This window comes from Anolis sagrei, chromosome 8, assembly GCF_037176765.1.
Source record: "Anolis sagrei isolate rAnoSag1 chromosome 8, rAnoSag1.mat, whole genome shotgun sequence".
NCBI lineage: Eukaryota > Metazoa > Chordata > Lepidosauria > Squamata > Dactyloidae > Anolis > Anolis sagrei.
The window spans coordinates 4,127,830-4,146,943 of record NC_090028.1 but is presented as its reverse complement, the minus strand read 5'-3'; the positions used below and the strand labels follow the sequence as shown (position 1 = coordinate 4,146,943).

The 19,114-nt window shown below is 44.0% G+C and overlaps 1 protein-coding gene across 1 annotated transcript in view; it reads left to right on the top strand.

The window, feature by feature from the left end:
- GLG1 (golgi glycoprotein 1) overlaps window positions 1-19,114 on the top strand; it is a 167,676-nt gene that overhangs the window by 126,536 nt on the left and 22,026 nt on the right. The window contains exons 12-19 of the mRNA XM_060788388.2: window positions 2,065-2,202; window positions 4,207-4,293; window positions 4,631-4,693; window positions 6,335-6,448; window positions 8,120-8,208; window positions 9,151-9,268; window positions 13,985-14,077; window positions 16,854-16,991. Coding sequence (XP_060644371.2) covers window positions 2,065-2,202; window positions 4,207-4,293; window positions 4,631-4,693; window positions 6,335-6,448; window positions 8,120-8,208; window positions 9,151-9,268; window positions 13,985-14,077; window positions 16,854-16,991 — 840 coding nt within the window. The remainder of the gene's footprint in view (window positions 1-2,064; window positions 2,203-4,206; window positions 4,294-4,630; window positions 4,694-6,334; window positions 6,449-8,119; window positions 8,209-9,150; window positions 9,269-13,984; window positions 14,078-16,853; window positions 16,992-19,114) is intronic.

Below are 19,114 nucleotides of genomic sequence, written 5' to 3'. Positions count from 1 at the left end.
GAACAAGCCCTATGAGGAGCGGCTTAAGGAGCTGGGCATGTTTAGCCTGAAGAAGAGAAGGCTGAGAGGAGACATGATAGCCATCTATAAATATGTGAGAGGAAGCCACAGGGAGGAGGGAGCAAGCTTGTTTTCTGCTTCCTTGGAGACTAGGACGCAATGGAACAATGGCTTCAAACTACAAGAGAGGAGATTCCATCTGAACATGAGGAAGAACTTCCTGACTGTGAGAGCCGTTCAGCAGTGGAACTCTCTGCCCCGGAGTGTGGTGGAGGCTCCTTCTTTGGAAGCTTTTAAGCAGAGGCTGGATGGCCATCTGTCAGGGGTGATTTGAATGCAATATTCCTTCTTCTTGGCAGAATGGGGTTGGACTGGATGGCCCATGAGGTCTCTTCCAACTCTTTGATTCTATGATTCTATGACTAATAATAATAATAATAATAATAATAATAATAATAATAATACAGTAGAGTCTTACTTACCCAACATCAATGGGCTGGCAGAACGAAATGCAGAGTTACAGGATGGGTGACTCCTGGCTCAACAATGGCCCATGTCAGAAAGATCTTGGGGTCTTCAAGATTTCATCTGAACATTAGGAAGAGCTTCTTGACTGTAAGGGGAGCTGTTCAGCAGTGGAACTGAATGCCTCAGAGCCCAATGAAGGCTCCTTCCTTGGAGGCTCTAAACCAGTGTTTCTCAACCTTCCTAATGCTGTGACCCCTTAATATGGTCCCTCATGTTGTGGTGACCCCCAACCATAATATTGTTTTCGTTGCTACTTCATAACAATCATTTTGCTAGTGTTATGAATCATAATGTAAATATCTGATATGCAGGATGCATTTTCATTCACTGGACCAAACTGGGCACAAATACCCAATACACCCAAATGTGAATGCTAGTGGGGTTGGAGAAGGATTGATTTTGTCATTTGGGAGTTGTAGTTGCTGGGATTTATAGTTCACTTATAATCGAAGAGCATTCTGAACTCCACCAGCGATGGATTTGAACCAAGCTTGGCTCTCATGACCAATGGAAAACACTGGAAGGGTTTGATGGGCATTGACCTTGAGTTTGGGAGTTGTAGTTCACCTATATCCAGAGAGCACTGTGGACTCATGCAATGGTGGATTTGGACCAAACTTGGCACAAATACTCAATATGCCCAAATATGAACACTGGTGGAGTCTGGGGAATATGGATCTTGACATTTGGGAGTTGTAGTTGCTGGGATTTGTAGTTCATTTATAGTTCATTACAGGAGCCCCCGGTGGTGCAGTGGGTTAAACCCCTGTGCTGGCAGGATTGAAGACCGACAGGTCGCAGGTTCGAATCCGGGGAGAGGCGGATGAGCTCCCTCTATCAGCTCCAGCTCCTCATGCGGGGACATGAGAGAAGCCTCCCACAAGGATAATAAAACATCAAATCATCCGGGCGTCCCCTGGGCAACGTCCTTGCAGACGGCCAATTCTCTCACACCAGAAGCGACTTGCAGTTTTTCAAGTCACTCCTGACACGACAAAAAAAAATAGTTAATTACAATCAAAGAACATTCTGAACTCCACCAACGATAGAATTGACTCAAACTTCCCACATGGAATCCCCATGATCAACAGAAAATACTGTGTTTTCTTATGGTCTTTGGCGACCCTTCTGACACCCCCTTGTGACCCCCTCAGGGGTCCCGACCCCCAGGTTGAGAAACACTGCTCTAAACAGAGGCTGGATGACCATCTGTCAGGGTTGCTTTGATGGTGCTCTTCCTGCATGAAGGCAGAAGGGGGTTGGACTAGATGACCCATGCAATCTCTCCCAACTATTATTATTCTGTGATCGTTGGACTCGATGCTTTTCACTGGGGAGTGGGATTTAATTGCCGGCTCAAATGGCAAAGGAGATAAGGATCTGGAAAGACGTGGCTGGCAGGCAGGGCTAAGTGTGGGAAGAGGCTAAGAATAGCCATGGCAGCAGCGCATCCGGAAGAAAGGCAGGGCTCTGGGATCCTAGCATTTGGGGCTGTTCATCTGGAACAAATCGGTGCCTTTTGCTTGCGCTTGGCAGCTCTCCAGGGAATGCAGAGCCGAAGTCCAGCGCATCCTGCACCAGCGCGCCTTGGACGTGAAACTGGATCCAGCCCTCCAGGACAAGTGCATGATCGACCTGGGAAAGTGGTGCAGCGAGAAGACCGAGACGGGACAGGTACCCCCTGCATTCACTTTTCCCCCCATAAGTTTTTATTAAACATTTAATAAATATATTTTTGACACAAATTAAAAAGGAGAACAAAGAAGAGGATGAGGGTAGCGGAGCTCTGGTTCGTAGATAAGAACTATATAAATGTCTTGTCGAAGGCTTTCATGGCCGGAATCACTGGGTTGCTGTGAGTTTGCAGGGCTGTCTCGCCATGTTCCAGAAGCATTCTCTCCTGACGTTTCACCCACATCTATGGCAGGCATCCCCAGAGGTTTTGAGGTCTGTTGTTGAAGGCTTTCATGGCCGGAATCACTGGGTTGCTGTGAGTTTTCAGGGCTGTCTGGCCATGTTCCAAAAGCATTCTCTCCTGATGTTTCACCCACATCTATGGCAGGCATCCCCAAAGGTTGTGAGGTCTGTTGTCGAAGGCTTTCATGGCCGGAATCACTGGGTTGCTGTGAGTGTGCGGGGCTGTCTGGCCATGTTCCAGAAGCATTCTCTCCTGACATTTCACCCACATCTATGGCAGTCATCCCCAGAGGTTGTGAGGTCTGTTGTCGAAGGCTTTCATGGCTGGAATCACTGGGTTGCTGTGAGTTTGCAGGGCCGTCTGGCCATGGTCCAGAAGCATTCTCTCCTGACATTTCACCCACATCTATGGCAGTCATCCCCAGAGGTTGTGAGGTCTGTTGTCAAAGGCTTTCATAGCCGGAATCACTGGGTTGCTGTGAGTTTTCAGGGCTGTCTGGCCATGTTCCAGAAGCATTCTCTCCTGACGTTTCACCCACATCTATGGCAGGCATCCCCAGAGGTTGTGAGGTCTGTTGTCGAAGGCTTTCATGGCCGGAATCACTGGGTTGCTGTGAGTTTGCAGGGCTGTCTGGCCATGCTCCAGAAGCATTCTCTCCTGACATTTCACCCACATCTATGGCAGTCATCCCCAGAGGTTGTGAGGTCTGTTGTCGAAGGCTTTCATGGCCGGAATCACTGGGTTGCTGTGAGTTTGCAGGGCTGTCTGGCCATGTTCCAGAAGCATTCTCTCCTGATGTTTCACCCACATCTATGGCAGGCATCCCCAGAGGTTGTGAGGTCTGTTGTCGAAGGCTTTCATGGCCGGAATATATATATGAAATAATGTCCAGGGTGGGAGAAAGAACTCTTGTCTGCTTGAGGCAAGTGTGAATGTTGCCATTGGCCACCTTGATTAGCATGAAAATCAAAAAAACCTGTCTATCAGTATTAAAAAAAGCCTAAAATCATAACAATAAATAAAGAACAACACTCAGAAACAGGGGGATTCCAGACAAGAAACCATCACGGCCAGCTAATCACCTTCAACTCCCACAGTTAGCATGACAATCAACAAAATCTGTCCATGAGTATTTAAGAAGTCTAAAATAATAACAGTAAATAAAGAATAACACTCAAAAACAGGGGAATTCCAGACAAGAAACCATCACGGCCAGCTAATCACCTCCCAACAAAAGATTCCCCCAGGTAGTAAGAAGCCAAACCTTGAAACTGCTAGGCCATTAAATGCTCATCAAGGTGGCCAATTGCGTTAACACCTACCTCAAACAGACAAGGCAAGTGAGGTTTATATATCTGTGGAATAATGTCCAGAGTGGGATAAAGAACTCTTGTATGTTGGAGGCAAGTGTGAATGTTGCAATTGGCCAGCTTGATCAGCATTGAATAGCCTTGCAGCTTCAAAGTCTGGCTGATATATAAACCTCACTTGCCTAGTTTCCAACAGACCTCACAACCTCTGAGGGTGCCTGCCATAGATGTGGGCGAAACGTCAGGAGAGAATGCTACTGGCACATTACCATACATCCCTGAAATTCACAGCAACTCGTCATTTTTGAACCAGGGCCTGAGTTGATTGAAATATAGCAGGGGAAATGGGCGCCCCAAAGGCATGAACTTGTGCATTTTTAGGGGGATTCTCACAAGTGGTGTGAGGTTTATACATATTTTGCGTGAAGATCCTTTTACCTTATTCTATAGGAACTAGAATGCCTCCAGGACCATTTAGACGACTTGGTTGCTGAGTGCCGAGACATCGTTGGGAACCTGACGGAGCTGGAGTCGGAGGTGAGTGGCCTTTGTCCCACTGGGGAAGGTGTAGTGTCCAGGCTTGACTCTGTATTTATTAAAGGTGTGCATGACTCAAAAACACTGTCGTTTCTCTGAACTAAAACCATGCAATCCCTGTTTTGATTCTACATCCGTATCTCGCCCATAAACACAACTGCACAGTTATAGTTTGTCAAAAGGCCCCTTCTTCACTGCCATAGACTCCAAATTATCAAAGAAGATGATCTGATTTTTTAAGGGGCCTAAAATTGCCGTCTGCACGGCAGCACCCAACCTTCTGTATACAGATGTTCTAGGGATCCCGGTTGGATTTAATGCTTTCTGTCTCCGGCAGGATATCCAGATTGAAGCCTTGTTGATGCGGGCTTGTGAGCCCATCATCCAGACCTTCTGCCACGTAAGTGCCTAAAATATTACATATATATATAATAAAATATTATAAATATATTTATTAAAATATTTTTATTTATTAAAATATTATACACACACACACACACACAAATATATACACACACACATATATATGAAATAAAATATTATATATATGTAGTAAAATATATAATTATATTTATTAAAATATTTTATTTATTAAATATAGATGCACACACACATATACACACATATATGTGTAATAAAATATTACATATATATGTATGTAATAAAATATTCTATAATTATATTTATTAAAATATTTTATTTATTAAAATATACACACACATATACACACATACATATATATGTAATAAAATATTGCATATATATGTATGTAGTAAAATATATAATTATATTTATTAAAATATTTTTATTTATTAAAATATTATACACACATATAGATATGCACACATACACACACATACATATATATGTAATAAAATATTGCATATATATGTATGTAGTAAAATATTATATAATGATATTTATTAAAATATTTTATTTATTAAAATATACACACACATATATACTCATACACACAGATATATATACACACACATATACACAAACATATATATATCTTGGAGTCCTCGTGGACAACAAGTTAAACATGAGCCAACAATGTGATGTGGCGGCAAAAAAAGCCAATGGGATTTTGGCCTGCATCAAGAGGAGCATAGTGTCTAGATCTAAGGAAGTCATGCTACCCCTCTATTCTGCTTTGGTTAGACCACATCTGGAATATTGTGTCCAATTCTGGGCACCACAATTCAAGAGAGATATTGACAAGCTGGAATGTGTCCAGAGGAGGGCGACTAAAATGATCAAGGGTCTGGAGAACAAGCCCTATGAGGAGCGGCTTAGGGAACTGGGCATGTTTAGCCTGAAGAAGAGAAGGCTGAGAGGAGATATGATAGCCATGTATAAATATGTGAGAGGAAGCCACAGGGAGGAGGGAGCTAGCTTGTTTTCTGCTTCCTTGGAGACTAGGACACGGAACAATGGCTTCAAACTACAAGAAAGGAGATTCCATCTGAACATGAGGCAGAACTTCCTGACTGTGAGAGCCGTTCATCAGTGGAACTCTCTGCCCCGGAGTGTGGTGGAGGCTCCTTCCTTGGAAGCTTTTAAACAGAGGCTGGATGGCCATCTGTCAGGGGTGATTTGAATGCAATATTCCTGCTTCTTGGCAGGGGGTTGGACTGGATGGCCCATGAGGTCTCTTCCAACTCTTTGATTCTATGATTCTATGATTCTATATGTAATAAAATATTACATATATATATATATATGTAATAAAATATTCTAAAATTATATTTATTAAAATATTTTTATTTATTAAAATATTACTCAAACACACACATAACAGCCAGCCAGGTGACCACTTGTCAGCAAGTCACAGGGGGCAAGCGTAAAACAAAATGCAAAAGGCAACTATAAAAACTGGGAAAGAATTAAAAATCAATCAGAGTTGATGCAAAAGCATACAACAAGAGCAACGTCAATTCCTTCCTTGACTGCAGCCCAGAGGCTGCCAGGAAGAGAGGCGGATTCCTGGCAGGTATAGTCAGCGTATGTCCTTCTCGCCCTTCCCTCTCCCTTTCAGGAAATGGCAGACAACCAAATCGACTCTGGAGACCTCATGGAGTGCCTCATTCAGAACAAACACCAGAAGGAGATGAATGAGAAGTGCGCCATCGGAGTCACACACTTTCAGCTGGTGAGTATGGCCGAGGATCCCTCTACGCTTGGCTCAGGACAAGGAGGCAGGCAAGCATTCGTCTCTGCATTCTTCAACATTGCCATCCGGAGTTTTGGGGTGCGATGTCATCTGTAGGCAGATGATGTCCAACTCTATCACTCTTTTCCACCTACCACTAAGGAGGCTGTTCAGGTCCTGAACCGGTGCTTTGCCGCTGTCTCGGACTGGATGAGGGACAACAGATTGAAACTAAATCCAGACAAGACAGAGGTACTCCTGGTCAGTCGTAAGACCGAACAGGGTATGGGGTTACAGCCTGTGCTGGACTGGGTCACACTCCCCCTAAAAACTCAGGTACGCAGTCTGGGAGTTCTCCTGGTTTCATCGCTGAGCCTGGAACCCCAGGTCTCAGCGGTGGTCAGGGGAGCTTTCGCACAATTAAAACTTGTGCGCCAGCTGCGTCTGTACCTTGGGAGGGCTGACTTGGCCACGGTGGTCCACGCTTTGGTTACATCCTGTCTAGATTACTGCAACGCTCTCTACGTGGGGTTGCCTTTGAAGACTGCCCGGAAGCTGCAGCAAGTCCAACGCGCGGCAGCCAGATTACTAACGGGTGCTGGGTACAGGGAGCACACCACTCCGCTGTTACACCAGCTCCACTGGCTGCCAATTAGCTTCCAAGCACAATTCAAAGTGCTGGTGTTGACCTATAAAGCCCTAAACGACTCTGGCCCTGTTTACCTCTCTGAACGTATTCTCCCCTACGAACCATCAAGATTACTAAGATCATCTGGAGAGGCCCTGCTCTCGGTCCCACCAGCCTCGCAAGCGCGGCTGGTGGGGACGAGGGACAGGGCCTTCTCGGTGGTGGCCCCACGACTCTGGAACTCTCTCCCTCTGGAGGCCAGAACCGCCCCATCCATCCTAACATTTAGGAAACGGGTGAAGACGTGGCTGTGGAGTCAGGCCTTCGAGGAATGAGACAACACCATAGGACTCTGGATGGAAGTGGATATAGATCCATCTTATTAGGACGACTGACCACTGTAGTTTTATATTTAGTGTTTTTAAAGTTGTTTTGTAATTTGTGATATATGATATTTAAATGAATGTATATGTTTTTATGGCTGTAAACCAGGCTGAGTCCCTCAACGAGGTTGAGAAGCTCAGTATACAAAACTGTGAAATAAATAAATAAATAAACTTCCCTTTAAAGCAGGCCTGGGCAAACTTGGGCCCTCCAGGTGTTTTGGACTTCAACTCCCACAATTCCTAACAGCCTACCGGCTGTTAGGAATTGTGGGAGTTGAAATCCAAAACACCTGGAGGGCCCAAGTTTGCCCAGGCCGTCATTGTTTCTGATTTCCTTACTATTTTTGGCTATGTAAACATGTTGTTTACATCAACATCTTCCAGGTCAGTTATGTCAGCAGCTTAGCCATTTTCCTCCATTAGCTCTTTTCATTTCCTCAATAATACTATTTTAGGTCTTAGGATGGTATCGTCCGTCTTGGCAAGCCTTAATAGGCTCTTAGCCAGGACCCAATCATGCAATTTCATTTATGCATCCACACATCACACCTTACTCTTCTCTGGCATGGAGAGGAGGAGGAACATATAACGGCTGGGCTTGGGGTGGAGAAAGCATCCATATGGGTCCTTGTATCTGACCTTGTTCTCTTCCCAAAGGTTCAAATGAAAGATTTCCGGTTCTCGTACAAGTTCAAAATGGCCTGCAAGGAGGACGTGCTGAAGCTGTGCCCCAACATCAAGAAAAAGTAGGTGGGAAATAGTGGCGGTGGCAAGAGATGTGGCTGTGTTTCTAGGATTCTAGGATTCTATATTTATTTATCTTGTCATCAGCAACCATACCATTGTGTTACAATTCTAACAGAACAGAACAAACACACAGATTAAAAAGAAAAAGAAAAAAAATACAGATTTTGCAAACTTGGTAGTTGGTTAAATGTCCTTTGACCAGTATCTGGCCACTTGGAGTGCCTCTGGTGTTGCCACAAGAAGGTCCTCCATTGTGCATGTGGCAGGGCTCAGGGTGTATTGCAGCAGGTGGTCAGTGGTTTGCTCTTCTCCGCACTCGCATGTTGAGGATTCCACCCTGTAGCCCCATTTCTTAAGATTGGCTCTGCATCTCGTGATGCCAGAGCGCAGTCTGTTCAGCGCCTTCCAAGTCGCCCAGTCTTCTGTGTGCCCAGGGGGTGTCTCTCATCTGGTATCACCCATGGATTGAGGTGCTGGGTTTGGGCCTGCCACTTTTGGACTCTCGCTTGCTGAGGTGTTCCAGCGAGTGTCTCTGTAGATCTAAGAAAACTATGTCTTGATTTAAGTCGTTGACGTGCTGGCTGATTCTATGTTGATACTGATTTACGTCAACCTTATTTTAGGGTTTTCTTGACAAAGCTTTATTCAGCGAGGTTCACCAATATCCTTCATTGTATATAGCTCATCTATTGTATGTATATATATCTTGTAAGCCGCTCTGAGAAGGGTGGTGTATAAATGTCGTAAATAAATAAATAAAAAGGAGGGTGGACTAGATGTCCTTTAGGAGTCCCTCCGAATTCTAGGATTCTATGACGAGGGTCTCTCCTCCAGATCCTAATCTGGCCCTTTTTGCCTTTGCCAATCCGCCAAAGTCTTTTGTGCTCCGAGTTGCAGATCTCCAAGGTATTATAATTCCCTTTTCCCCTTTTTTTCCCCAGGGTGGATGTGGTGATCTGCCTGAGCACCACAGTGCGCAACGACACGTTGCAGGACGCCAAGGAGCATCGGGTCTCCGTCAAGTGCCGCAAGCAGCTCCGAGTCGAGGAGCTTGAAATGGTAAGGACTCAAGCCGGCCCTCCCACAGCAAAACACTTCCCTGCCAGCCTGGCATTGCCACTCCTTTGCCGGTTTGTAATTATCTTTCCCGATAGTCTAAATTGGGCTTCTTGTGGTTGGCGGGCTTCTGCTGGCCTTCCCAGGCACTCTGCCACCACTCGGCGCCTTTCACAGAGCCAAGGCCCTCCCAAGCCATTGCAATGACTGGCTCTGCCAACTCTCTGGAACCAGGAGAAGGAGTAAACCTCTCTCTCCGTTTCTGTCCTAGCAGAGGGTTTTTGTATAACTGACTAGCCGTCCCCTGCCACGCGTTGCTGTGGCCCAGTCTGGTGATCTGGAAAATAAAGTAATGAGAAAGTCAGTTCTTGTGGGTTTTTTCGGGCTATATGGCCATGTTCTAGAGGCATTTCTCCTGACGTTTCGCCTGCATCTATGGCAAGCATCCTCAGAGGTGAGGTGCTTGCCATAGATGCAGGCGAAACGTCAGGAGAAATGCCTCTAGAACATGGCTATATAGCCCGAAAAAACCCACAAGAACTGAGTGATTCCAGCCATGAAAGCCTTCGACAATATAATGAGAAAGTGTTGGTTTCTAATCTATGTAATGTCTTTATACTTGTGGGTAAACAATATTTCTTGGTGTTTCTTTGTCAGTATTGATGTGGAGATTATCATACATCATTGTCCTCCTTTAAGGGTCCCTTTCAAATCTAGGATATTATATCTGTCATAATATATGTGTGTGTGAATCATATCTGTCTATCTATATCTATGGTTGGATGGCTCTTTGTCAGGAGGGCTTTGATTATGTTTTCTTGCCCTGGTGAAGAGAGTTGGACTGGATGACCTTATGGCAGCATTTCTCAACCTGGAGGGGGTCACAAGGTGTCAGAAGGGTTGCCAAAGACCACCAGAAAACACAGTATTTTCTGTTGCTTATGAGGGTTCTGTGTGGGAAGTTTGGTCCAATTCTATTGTTGGTGGGGTTCAGAATGCTTTTGATTGTAGGTGAACTATAAATCCCAGTAACTACAACTCCTAAATGTCAAGGTCTACGTCTCCAAAACTCCATGTGTGTTCACATTTGGGCATATGGAGAATTCGTGCCAAGTTTGGTCCAGATCCATCATTGTTTGAATCCACAGTGCTCTCCATATGTAGGTGAATTACAACTCCCAAATTCAAGGTCAATGCCCACAAAACCCTTCCCAAATGTTCTGTTGATTGTGGGAGTCCTATGTGCCAAGTTTGGTACAATTCCATCTTTGGTGGAGTTCAGAATGCTCTTTGATTGTAGGTGAACTATAAATCCCAGTAACTACAACTCCCAAATGTCAAGATCTTTCCCCCCCAAACTCCATCTGTGTTCACATTTGGGCATATGGAGTATTTGTGCCAAGTTTGGTCCAGATCCATCATGGTTTGAATCCACAGTGCTCTCCGGATGTAGGTGAACTACAACTCTGAAATTCAAGGTCAATGCCCACCAAACCCTTCCAGAATTTTCTGTTGGTTGTGGGAGTCCTATGTGCCAAGTTTGGTTCAATTCCATCATTGTTGGGGTTCAGGATGCTCTTTGATTGTAGGTGAACTGTAAATTTCAGCAACTACAACTCCCAAATGACAAAATCCATGTTTTTTGAGTGATGGTCACTCCTTGGGTTAGTAGGTGTCTTGTGGCCAAATTTGGCAGCAATTCGTCCAGTGGTTTTTGAGTTCTGTTAATCCCACAAACGAACATTACATTTTATTTATATAAACTAGCAGTACCCGCCATACGTTGCTGTGGCCAACCTTCCCTCCTTCTTTCTCTCCTTCTTTCCTTCTCTCCTTCCTTCGTTCCCTCCCTCTTTTTCTTTCCCTTCTTCTTTCTTCCTTCTCTACCTGTTTCTTTTCTTGCTTCCTTTGCTCTTTGGTTCCTTCCTTCCTTCCCTCCCTCCCTCCCTCCCTCCCTCCCTCCCTCCCTCCCTCCCTCCCTCCCTCCCTCCCTCCCTCCCTCTTTCTCTCTTTCACTCCTTCTCTCCTTCCTTCCCTCTTTCACTTTTTTATTTCATTATCTCACTTCTTCTCTCCTTCCTTCCTTCTCTACCCTTCTTCTTTCTTCTTTCTCTCTTTCCCTCCTTCTTTCCCTTCTTTACCTCTTTCTCTCCTTCCTTCTCCCCTTCCTTCTTTCTTTACCTTTATTTCTTTCCTTCCCTCCTTCTTTCCCTCTTTCTCTCCCTTCTTCTCTCCTTCCTTCCTTCCTTCTCTACCCTTCTTTCTTACCTTCTTTCCTTCCCTTCTTCTCTCCCCCTTCTTTACCTCTTTCCTTCCTTCCTTCTTTGCCTTTCTTTCTCTTCCTCCTTCTCTCCTTCCTTCCTTCTCTACCCTTCTTTCTTTCCTTCTCTCCTTCCCTTCTTCTTTCCCTCTTTCTCTTCCTCCTTCTCTCCTTCCTTCCTTCTCTACCCTTCTTTCTTTCCTTCTTGCCTTCTTTCCCTCCTTCTCTCCTTCCTTCCTTCTCTACCTTTCTTTCTTTCGTTCTCTCCTTCCCTCCTTCTTTCCCTTCTTCTTTCCCTCTTTTTCTCCTTCCTTCTCTCCTTTCTTCCTTCTTAACCTTTCTTTCTTTCTCTCCTTCCCTCCTTCTTTCCCTCTTTTTCTTCCTCCTTCTCTCCTTCCTTCCTTCTCTACCCTTCTTTCTTTCCTTCTCTCCTTCCCTCCCTCTTTCCCTCCTTCTCTCCTTCCTTCTCTACCTTTCTTTCCTTCTTTCTCTCCTTCCCTCCTTCTTTCCCTTCTTCTCTCCCTCCTTCTCTCCTTGTTGGCCTGATAAGTGTTTTGTGTCCAAATTGGGTGTCAATTCGTCCGGCGTTTTTGAGTTTTCTTAATCCCACAAACAAACATTACATGTTTATCTATATAGATGTGGCATTAGGGGTTGTGCGGTTGCATTTAGAACAGGCATGAGCAAACTTTGGCCCTCCTGGTGTTTTGGACTTCAACTCCCACCATTCCTAACAGCCTACCGAATTTCATGGCTCTTATGGGCAACCATGAAAGGAGTGATATGCGCACACGCACATTGGTGAAGTGCTTTTCCTCTACAGCTGGGCTTGGCTGCATAAACCCGAGGAGCTAATTGTGGCTTCTCAGCAGCTGCCTGCTCCTCCTAAGCACTATTTAAAGACTCAACAACAAGACAGCTCCGTCCTACATCCTCCGCTCTGGTCTGATGAAGCTTTCTGCTGAAGATTCAGGAGCAGTGCCCTCTCTTTGGTGGCACTTGGGAGATTTTAATTGTACAAAATGCATAAGGTTCTATGTGAACTACAACTCCCATCAGTACTTAAAGTTTGTCATGTTGGGGAAGTTTGCTCTAGGTGCATCATGGGTGGGGTTCAGTGTGCTCTCTGGCTGTAGAGTAAACTACAAGTCCCACTAGAGTGAGCCAGTCCCCTCAAAACACTCCAGTAGGTTGAGTCAGTCATGGGGGTTCTGTGGGCCAAGTTTGGTCCAGGTCCATCATTGGTGGAGGACAGAGTTTCTCTGGTTTTGGGTGAACTACAACTCCCACCATGCCAGGATAACCTTGAAAATCTCCATCAGTACTTAAAGTTTGACATGTTGGGGAAGTTTGCTCTAGATGCCTCATGGGTGGAGTTCAGTATGATCTCTGGCTGTAGGGTAAACTACAACTCCCACTATGGTGAACCTGTCCTCTCAAACCCCTCCATCTAGTTGAGTCAGTCATGGTGGTTCTGTGGGCCAAGTTTGGTCCAGATCCATCATCGGTGGAGGTCACAGTTTCTCTGGTTTTGGGTGAACTACAACTCCCACCATGCCAGGTTAACCCTGAAAATCTCCATCAGTACTTAAAGTTTGTCATGTTGGGGAAGTTTACTCTAGATACCTCATGGGTGGGGTTCAGTGTGCTCTCTGGCTGTAGGGTAAACTACAACTCCCTCTATGGTGAGCCACTCCCCTCAAACCTCTCCAGCTGGTTGAGTCAGTCATGGGGGTTCAGTGGGCCGAGTTTGGTCCAGGTCCATCATTGATGGAGGAGCCCCCGGTGGCGCAGTGGGTTAAAGCCTGCGCTGGCAGGACTGAAGACCGACAGGTCGCAGGTTCAAATCCCGGGAGAGACGGATGAGCTCCCTCTATTGGCTCCAGCTCCTCATGCGGGGACATGAGAGAAGCCTCCCACAAGGATGATAAAACATCAGAAATCATCCGGGCGTCCCCTGGGCAACGTCCTTGCAGACGGCCAATTCTCTCACAACAGGAGCGGTTGCTCCTGACACGACAAAAAAAAAAAAAATTGGCGGAGGACACAGTTTCTCTAGTTTTTGGTGAACTACAATTCCCACCATGCCAGGTTAAATCTGAAAAACTCCATCGGCACTTCAAGTTTGTCATGTTGGGGGCGTCTTGTGGCCAAATTTGGTGGTAATCCATCCAGTGGTTTTTGAGTTATGTTAATACCACAAACAAATATTACATTCTCTCTCTCTCTCTCACACACACACACACACACACACACACACACATATATATCTCCCAATAATCATGATTTAAATCACCAAATTTAAAATATCATTCTTCTTGAGCTCCTTTTTCAGCTATTTTTGTCTTTCTTTTCTCTTTCAATCAATCTCAAGAGTTTTTCGTTTCGACTCCCCATGGCCATTGGAATTCTCCTTCCTTGAATATCCGCTTTTACAAAATGTTTGTGTTGTCTTGCAGACTGAGGATATCCGATTGGAACCGGACCTTTACGAGGCATGCAAGTCGGACATCAAGAACTACTGCCAGAACGTTCCCTACGGCAATGCTCAGGTGACCGACCTTCTATATTATAAATCCTAAACACTTCTGGTAGCGATCTTCATACCTTTTATTTCAAGTCGTAGCCTCCAGTCCTGCTCCCTTTTCTCAATGTTCTGAACATGAGCCAACCGTGTGATCCAGCAGCTAAAAAAATCCAATGGGATTTTGGGCTGTATCGTAAAGAGTCTCATGTCCAGATTGAGGGAAGTCATAGTAATGTGTCCAGTTTTGGACAAAGTAATTCAAGAAGGATATTGACTCTACGCTGGAAGGGGTCCAGAGGAAGAGTGTGACTGGAGACCATGAATCCCTATGAGCTGGGGATGTTTAGCTGCAGAAGAGAAGGATGAGAGGAGACACAAGAGCCATGTAAATATTAGCTAGTAAGTCACCTTTCTTAACTTGGCATCCTTGTGCTTTACGAATAATATAATAATAAAATATACATATAATATTTATAATATTAGAATGTAATACAATATAATAATAATACAATATTATAATTATATATTTTATATTACATTATATTATAATTATATATTTTATATTATATTATTAACTAGCCATCCCCTGCCACGCGTTGCTGTGGCCCACATGGCTGTTCTGTGTAGGTGGTTTGGCCCAATTCCATCGTTGGTGGGGTTCAGAATGCTCTGATTGTAGGTGAACTATAAATCACAACAACTACAACTTCCAAATGTCAAGATTCTATTTTCTCCAAACTCCACCAGTGTTCACTTTTGGGCATATTGAGTATTTGTTTAGAGTTTGGTCCAAATCCATCATTGCTTGAGTCCACAGTGATCTCTGGATGTAGGTGAACCAAAGGACACTGCCCACCAAACCCTTCTAGTGTTTTCTGTTGGTCATGGGAGAACTGTGTGCCAAGTTTGGTTCAATTCCATCGTTGGTGGGGTTCAGAATGCTCTTTGATTGTAGGTGAACTATAAATCCCAGTAACTGCAACTCCCAAATGTCAAGGTGTACTTCTCCCAAATTCAATCTGTGTTCACATTTGGGCATATGGAGTATTTGTGCCAAGTTTGGTCCAGATCCATCATTGTTTGAATCCATAGTGCTCTCCGGATGTAGGTGAACTACAACTCCCAAATGACAAAATCAATTTTTTTGGACTGAAGGACATACATTGGGTTGTTAGGTGTCCAGAGGTTTTTGAGTTATGTTAATCCCACAAACAAACATTACATTTTTATTTATATAGATGTATTTCCTATATTTATACCCTGCCCTTCTCCCCCTGAAAGGGGTCTCATGCTTACATATGGCAAAAACCACTTTCAAAATGACAGAAAATAGATTTTCTCCTCCCCTCACCAGCTTCATTCTTCTTTATTAAATCTACAGTGTAGATGGACCCAAAGTCAACCCTTCCACACTGCCATGCAAAATCCAGATTATCTACTTAGGACTGGATTATATGGCAGTGTAGACACATGCACACACGCGCATGCATGCATGCACACACACAATATATATATGGATGGATGTTGGATCACTGGTTGGTGATGTATATATATACACACACACATATATATCTATAACAATACTTCATATATTACTATTATATATATTTCTATATAATACATATATATATTATATTATTTTATATATACTACTATATAATATAGTAGTATATATATATATTATATTATTTTTATATATACTATATATATAGTATATGTAGTATATATTATTTTTATATATTCTATATTTTTATATATATATATATATATATATATATATTATTTTTATATATACTACTATATAATATAATGTTGCTACTATATATTACTATATTAAATATACTCATAGAATAGAGTTAGAAGGGACTCTACCATGGTATTGGGGGAGAACAGACAGGAAGGAAGGAGGGAAGGAAAAAGAGAAGGAAGGAAGGAAAGAGGTACCGAAAGAAGGAAAAAGAGAAAATAGGAAAGGAAAAGGAAAGGAAAGGCAGGAAGGAGATAAAGAAGGAAGGAAGGAGAAAAGGAAATAAAAAGGGAAAGAAGGAAGGAAACAGGGAGGGAAGGAGACAAAGAAGTAGAGAAGGGGAGGGAAGGAAGGAAAAAGAGAAGGAAGAATGAAACCAAAGAGCGAAAGAAGGAATGAAAGAAAGAGGTAGAGAAGGAAGAAAGGAGAGAAAGGGGAAGGGGAAGAAAAAGGGGGAAGGAATAGGTAAGTACCTCTCTTTCATAATAGTTCAGATATCTGCCTCTACTTCGAAAATTCTTACTATAGGCCACAGCAATGCGTGGCAGGGCACAGCTAGTGTCATAAATAAATAAATAAAATCCTGTGAAGCTTGTTGGACTGCAGCTGCCATATTCTCCAGTTAGTCCTGATGCCCAGGGATTATGGGAGTTGCAGTTGAACACGTCAGCCTGAGAATGGATGCTCTTCATTGCCATCCGAGTTCTTTCTTTTAAGGAGCTCTTCCTGGAACACCTTCTGCACCAAAACATGTTCGGACATGCTTTGGTTTCCTCTCTTCTTTGCCATGCCCGAACGGAAAGCAAAGAACCTCTGTTGACTTTGTGGGAGTGCTTCTGGATTCATTCCCATGCCGTTGGTTGAACTTTGAGACTCTCACCCTGATAGTTCTCACCCTTTGTCATACTGATATTACTATTGTTCCTGTGATGCTGACTTTCCCCTTTGGTCTGGCAAGCGTGTTTGATTGTTGACAAACTCTCAGCAATGCTGCCATCTAGCGTCATCTCGTTCCCCTTGGGGCGCATCCTTAGCCGTGGCTGTTCAATTGCAGATTATCGAGTGCCTGAAGGAGAACAAGAAGCAGCTGAACACCCGCTGCCACCAGAAAGTCTTCAAACTCCAAGAGACAGAAATGATGGACCCAGAGCTGGATTACACTCTCATGCGGGTCTGCAAGCAGATGATTAAGGTAAGAATACCATTGCTGAAGGAGGAGGGGCTTTTGGTCCTTTTGACTCTTTGTAATATGGTTGAACCCAGGAGGTTTGATATTAAGAGTGCAAAATATGTCGAGGTCCTGAACCAGTGCCTGGCCGCTGTAATGGTCTGGATGAGGGCGAACAAATTGAAATTAAATCCAGACAAGACAGAGGTACTCCTGGTCAGTCGCAAGGCCGAACAGGGCATAGGGTTACAGCCTGTGCTGGATGGGGTGGCACTCCCCTTGAAGGCGCAGGTTCGCAGCTTGGGTGTGATCCTGGATTCATCGTTGAGCCTGGACCCCCAGGTTTCAGCGGTGACCAGGGGAGCATTCGCACAGCTCAGGCTCGTGCGCCAGCTGCGCCCGTACCTTGGGAAGTCTGACTTGGCCATGGTAGTCCACGCTCTGGTCACATCCCGCCTTGACTACTGCAACGCTCTCTACGTGGGGCTGCCCTTGAAAACGGGCCGGAAGCTCCAGCTAGTCCAGCGCGCGGCAGCCATGTTACTAACAGGAGTGGGACGCAGGGAGCACACAACGCCCTTGTTGTCCCAGCTCCACTGGCTGCCGATCTGCTACCGGGCCCAATTCAAGGTGCTGGTGTTGGCCTACAAAGCCCTAAACGGTTCCGGCCCAAAATACCTATCTGACCGCATCTCGGCCTATGAGCCCACGAGGACCTTGAGATCGTCTGCGGAGGCCCTTCTCTCGATCCCGCCTGCCTCACAGGCACGCCTGGCGGGGACGAGGGATAGGGCCTTCTTGGTGGTGGCCCCCCGGCTGTGGAACACCCTCCCTGTAGACATCAGACAGGCGCCCTCCCTTATGACATTCCGCAAGAGCCTAAAGACGTGGTTGTTTGAGAAGGCGTTTGACTAAGTGCTACAACAAATTGGCAATGATGAGTGGAACGGAATATGGATAACGAGATTGGATTGTGATTCTATGATGAGACGTCGCGAATGATTTAGTGTAATGGTATTAATAGTGATGTTGTTATTGTTGTTTATGATATTGCTTTCATTGTAAATTGTCTTTTTATATGTTGTACACCGCCGTGAGTCGCCCTAGGGCTGAGAACGGCGGTCAACAAATGCAGTAAATAAATAAATAAAATAAATAAATATGGCAGAATGATACGGAAATCCACTCCTTGGATGTAAAAGAGCATAGACAAATGGTACCTGTTTTGTGTGGCCCAGTTCTGCCTTTGAGCAGGAGACTATTGAGCTTGTTCTTATGCTATAACATACTATATATACTCAAGTATAAGCCTAGTTTTTCAACCCTTGTTTTAGGCTGAAAAAGTCCCCCTAGGGTTATACTCGAGTCAAGGTTATTTATTATTTTACTCTGTCATTATTATTATTATTATTATTATTGCATTTATTATTTTACTCTATTATTATATTTATCACTTTACTTTATTATTACATTTATTATTTTATTTTATATGTGTTCTCATTAAATTTATTATTTTACTCTATGATTGTTATTATTCCATTTATTATTTCACTCTATATTATTATTATTCCATTTATTATTTTACTGTCTTTATTATTATTGGAAGGATACATAAGCACAGTTACATTGAAGGTTAGGGCAGTCTTATCTTAAATTACAATGTTATATAAATATTCAAAAACATTTAACCTACTGATGCCTCAATTAATATAATTTTATTGGTATCTATTTTCATTTTGAAATGTACCAGTAGCTTCTGAATTTCTCACCCTCGGCTTATACTTGAGTCAATACATTTTCCCAGTTTTTGTGGTAAAATTAAGTGACTTGGCTTATATTCGGGTCGGCTTATACTCGAGTATATACGGTAGTTGTTTTCTTACAACTTTGGGCTGTTGCACTTCAGACTTGGAAACACCTATGATCACCGTACCAGGTATATAAGCAAACAGTTTATTGTATTTACTTACTTAGGCGATCCCTCGTTGTCGGAGTAGGATAGTCTTCCAGGATCAGTGTGCTGGTGGGTCCGTAGGTGACTGTGGAGCCCTATTCTTGACCTGCATCTTCTCCCGCAGTGAGGGCACGTTTCTCTTTTCGCCCTCCATTCATGCCTCTTCAAATTCTACAGCACTGCTGGCCACAGC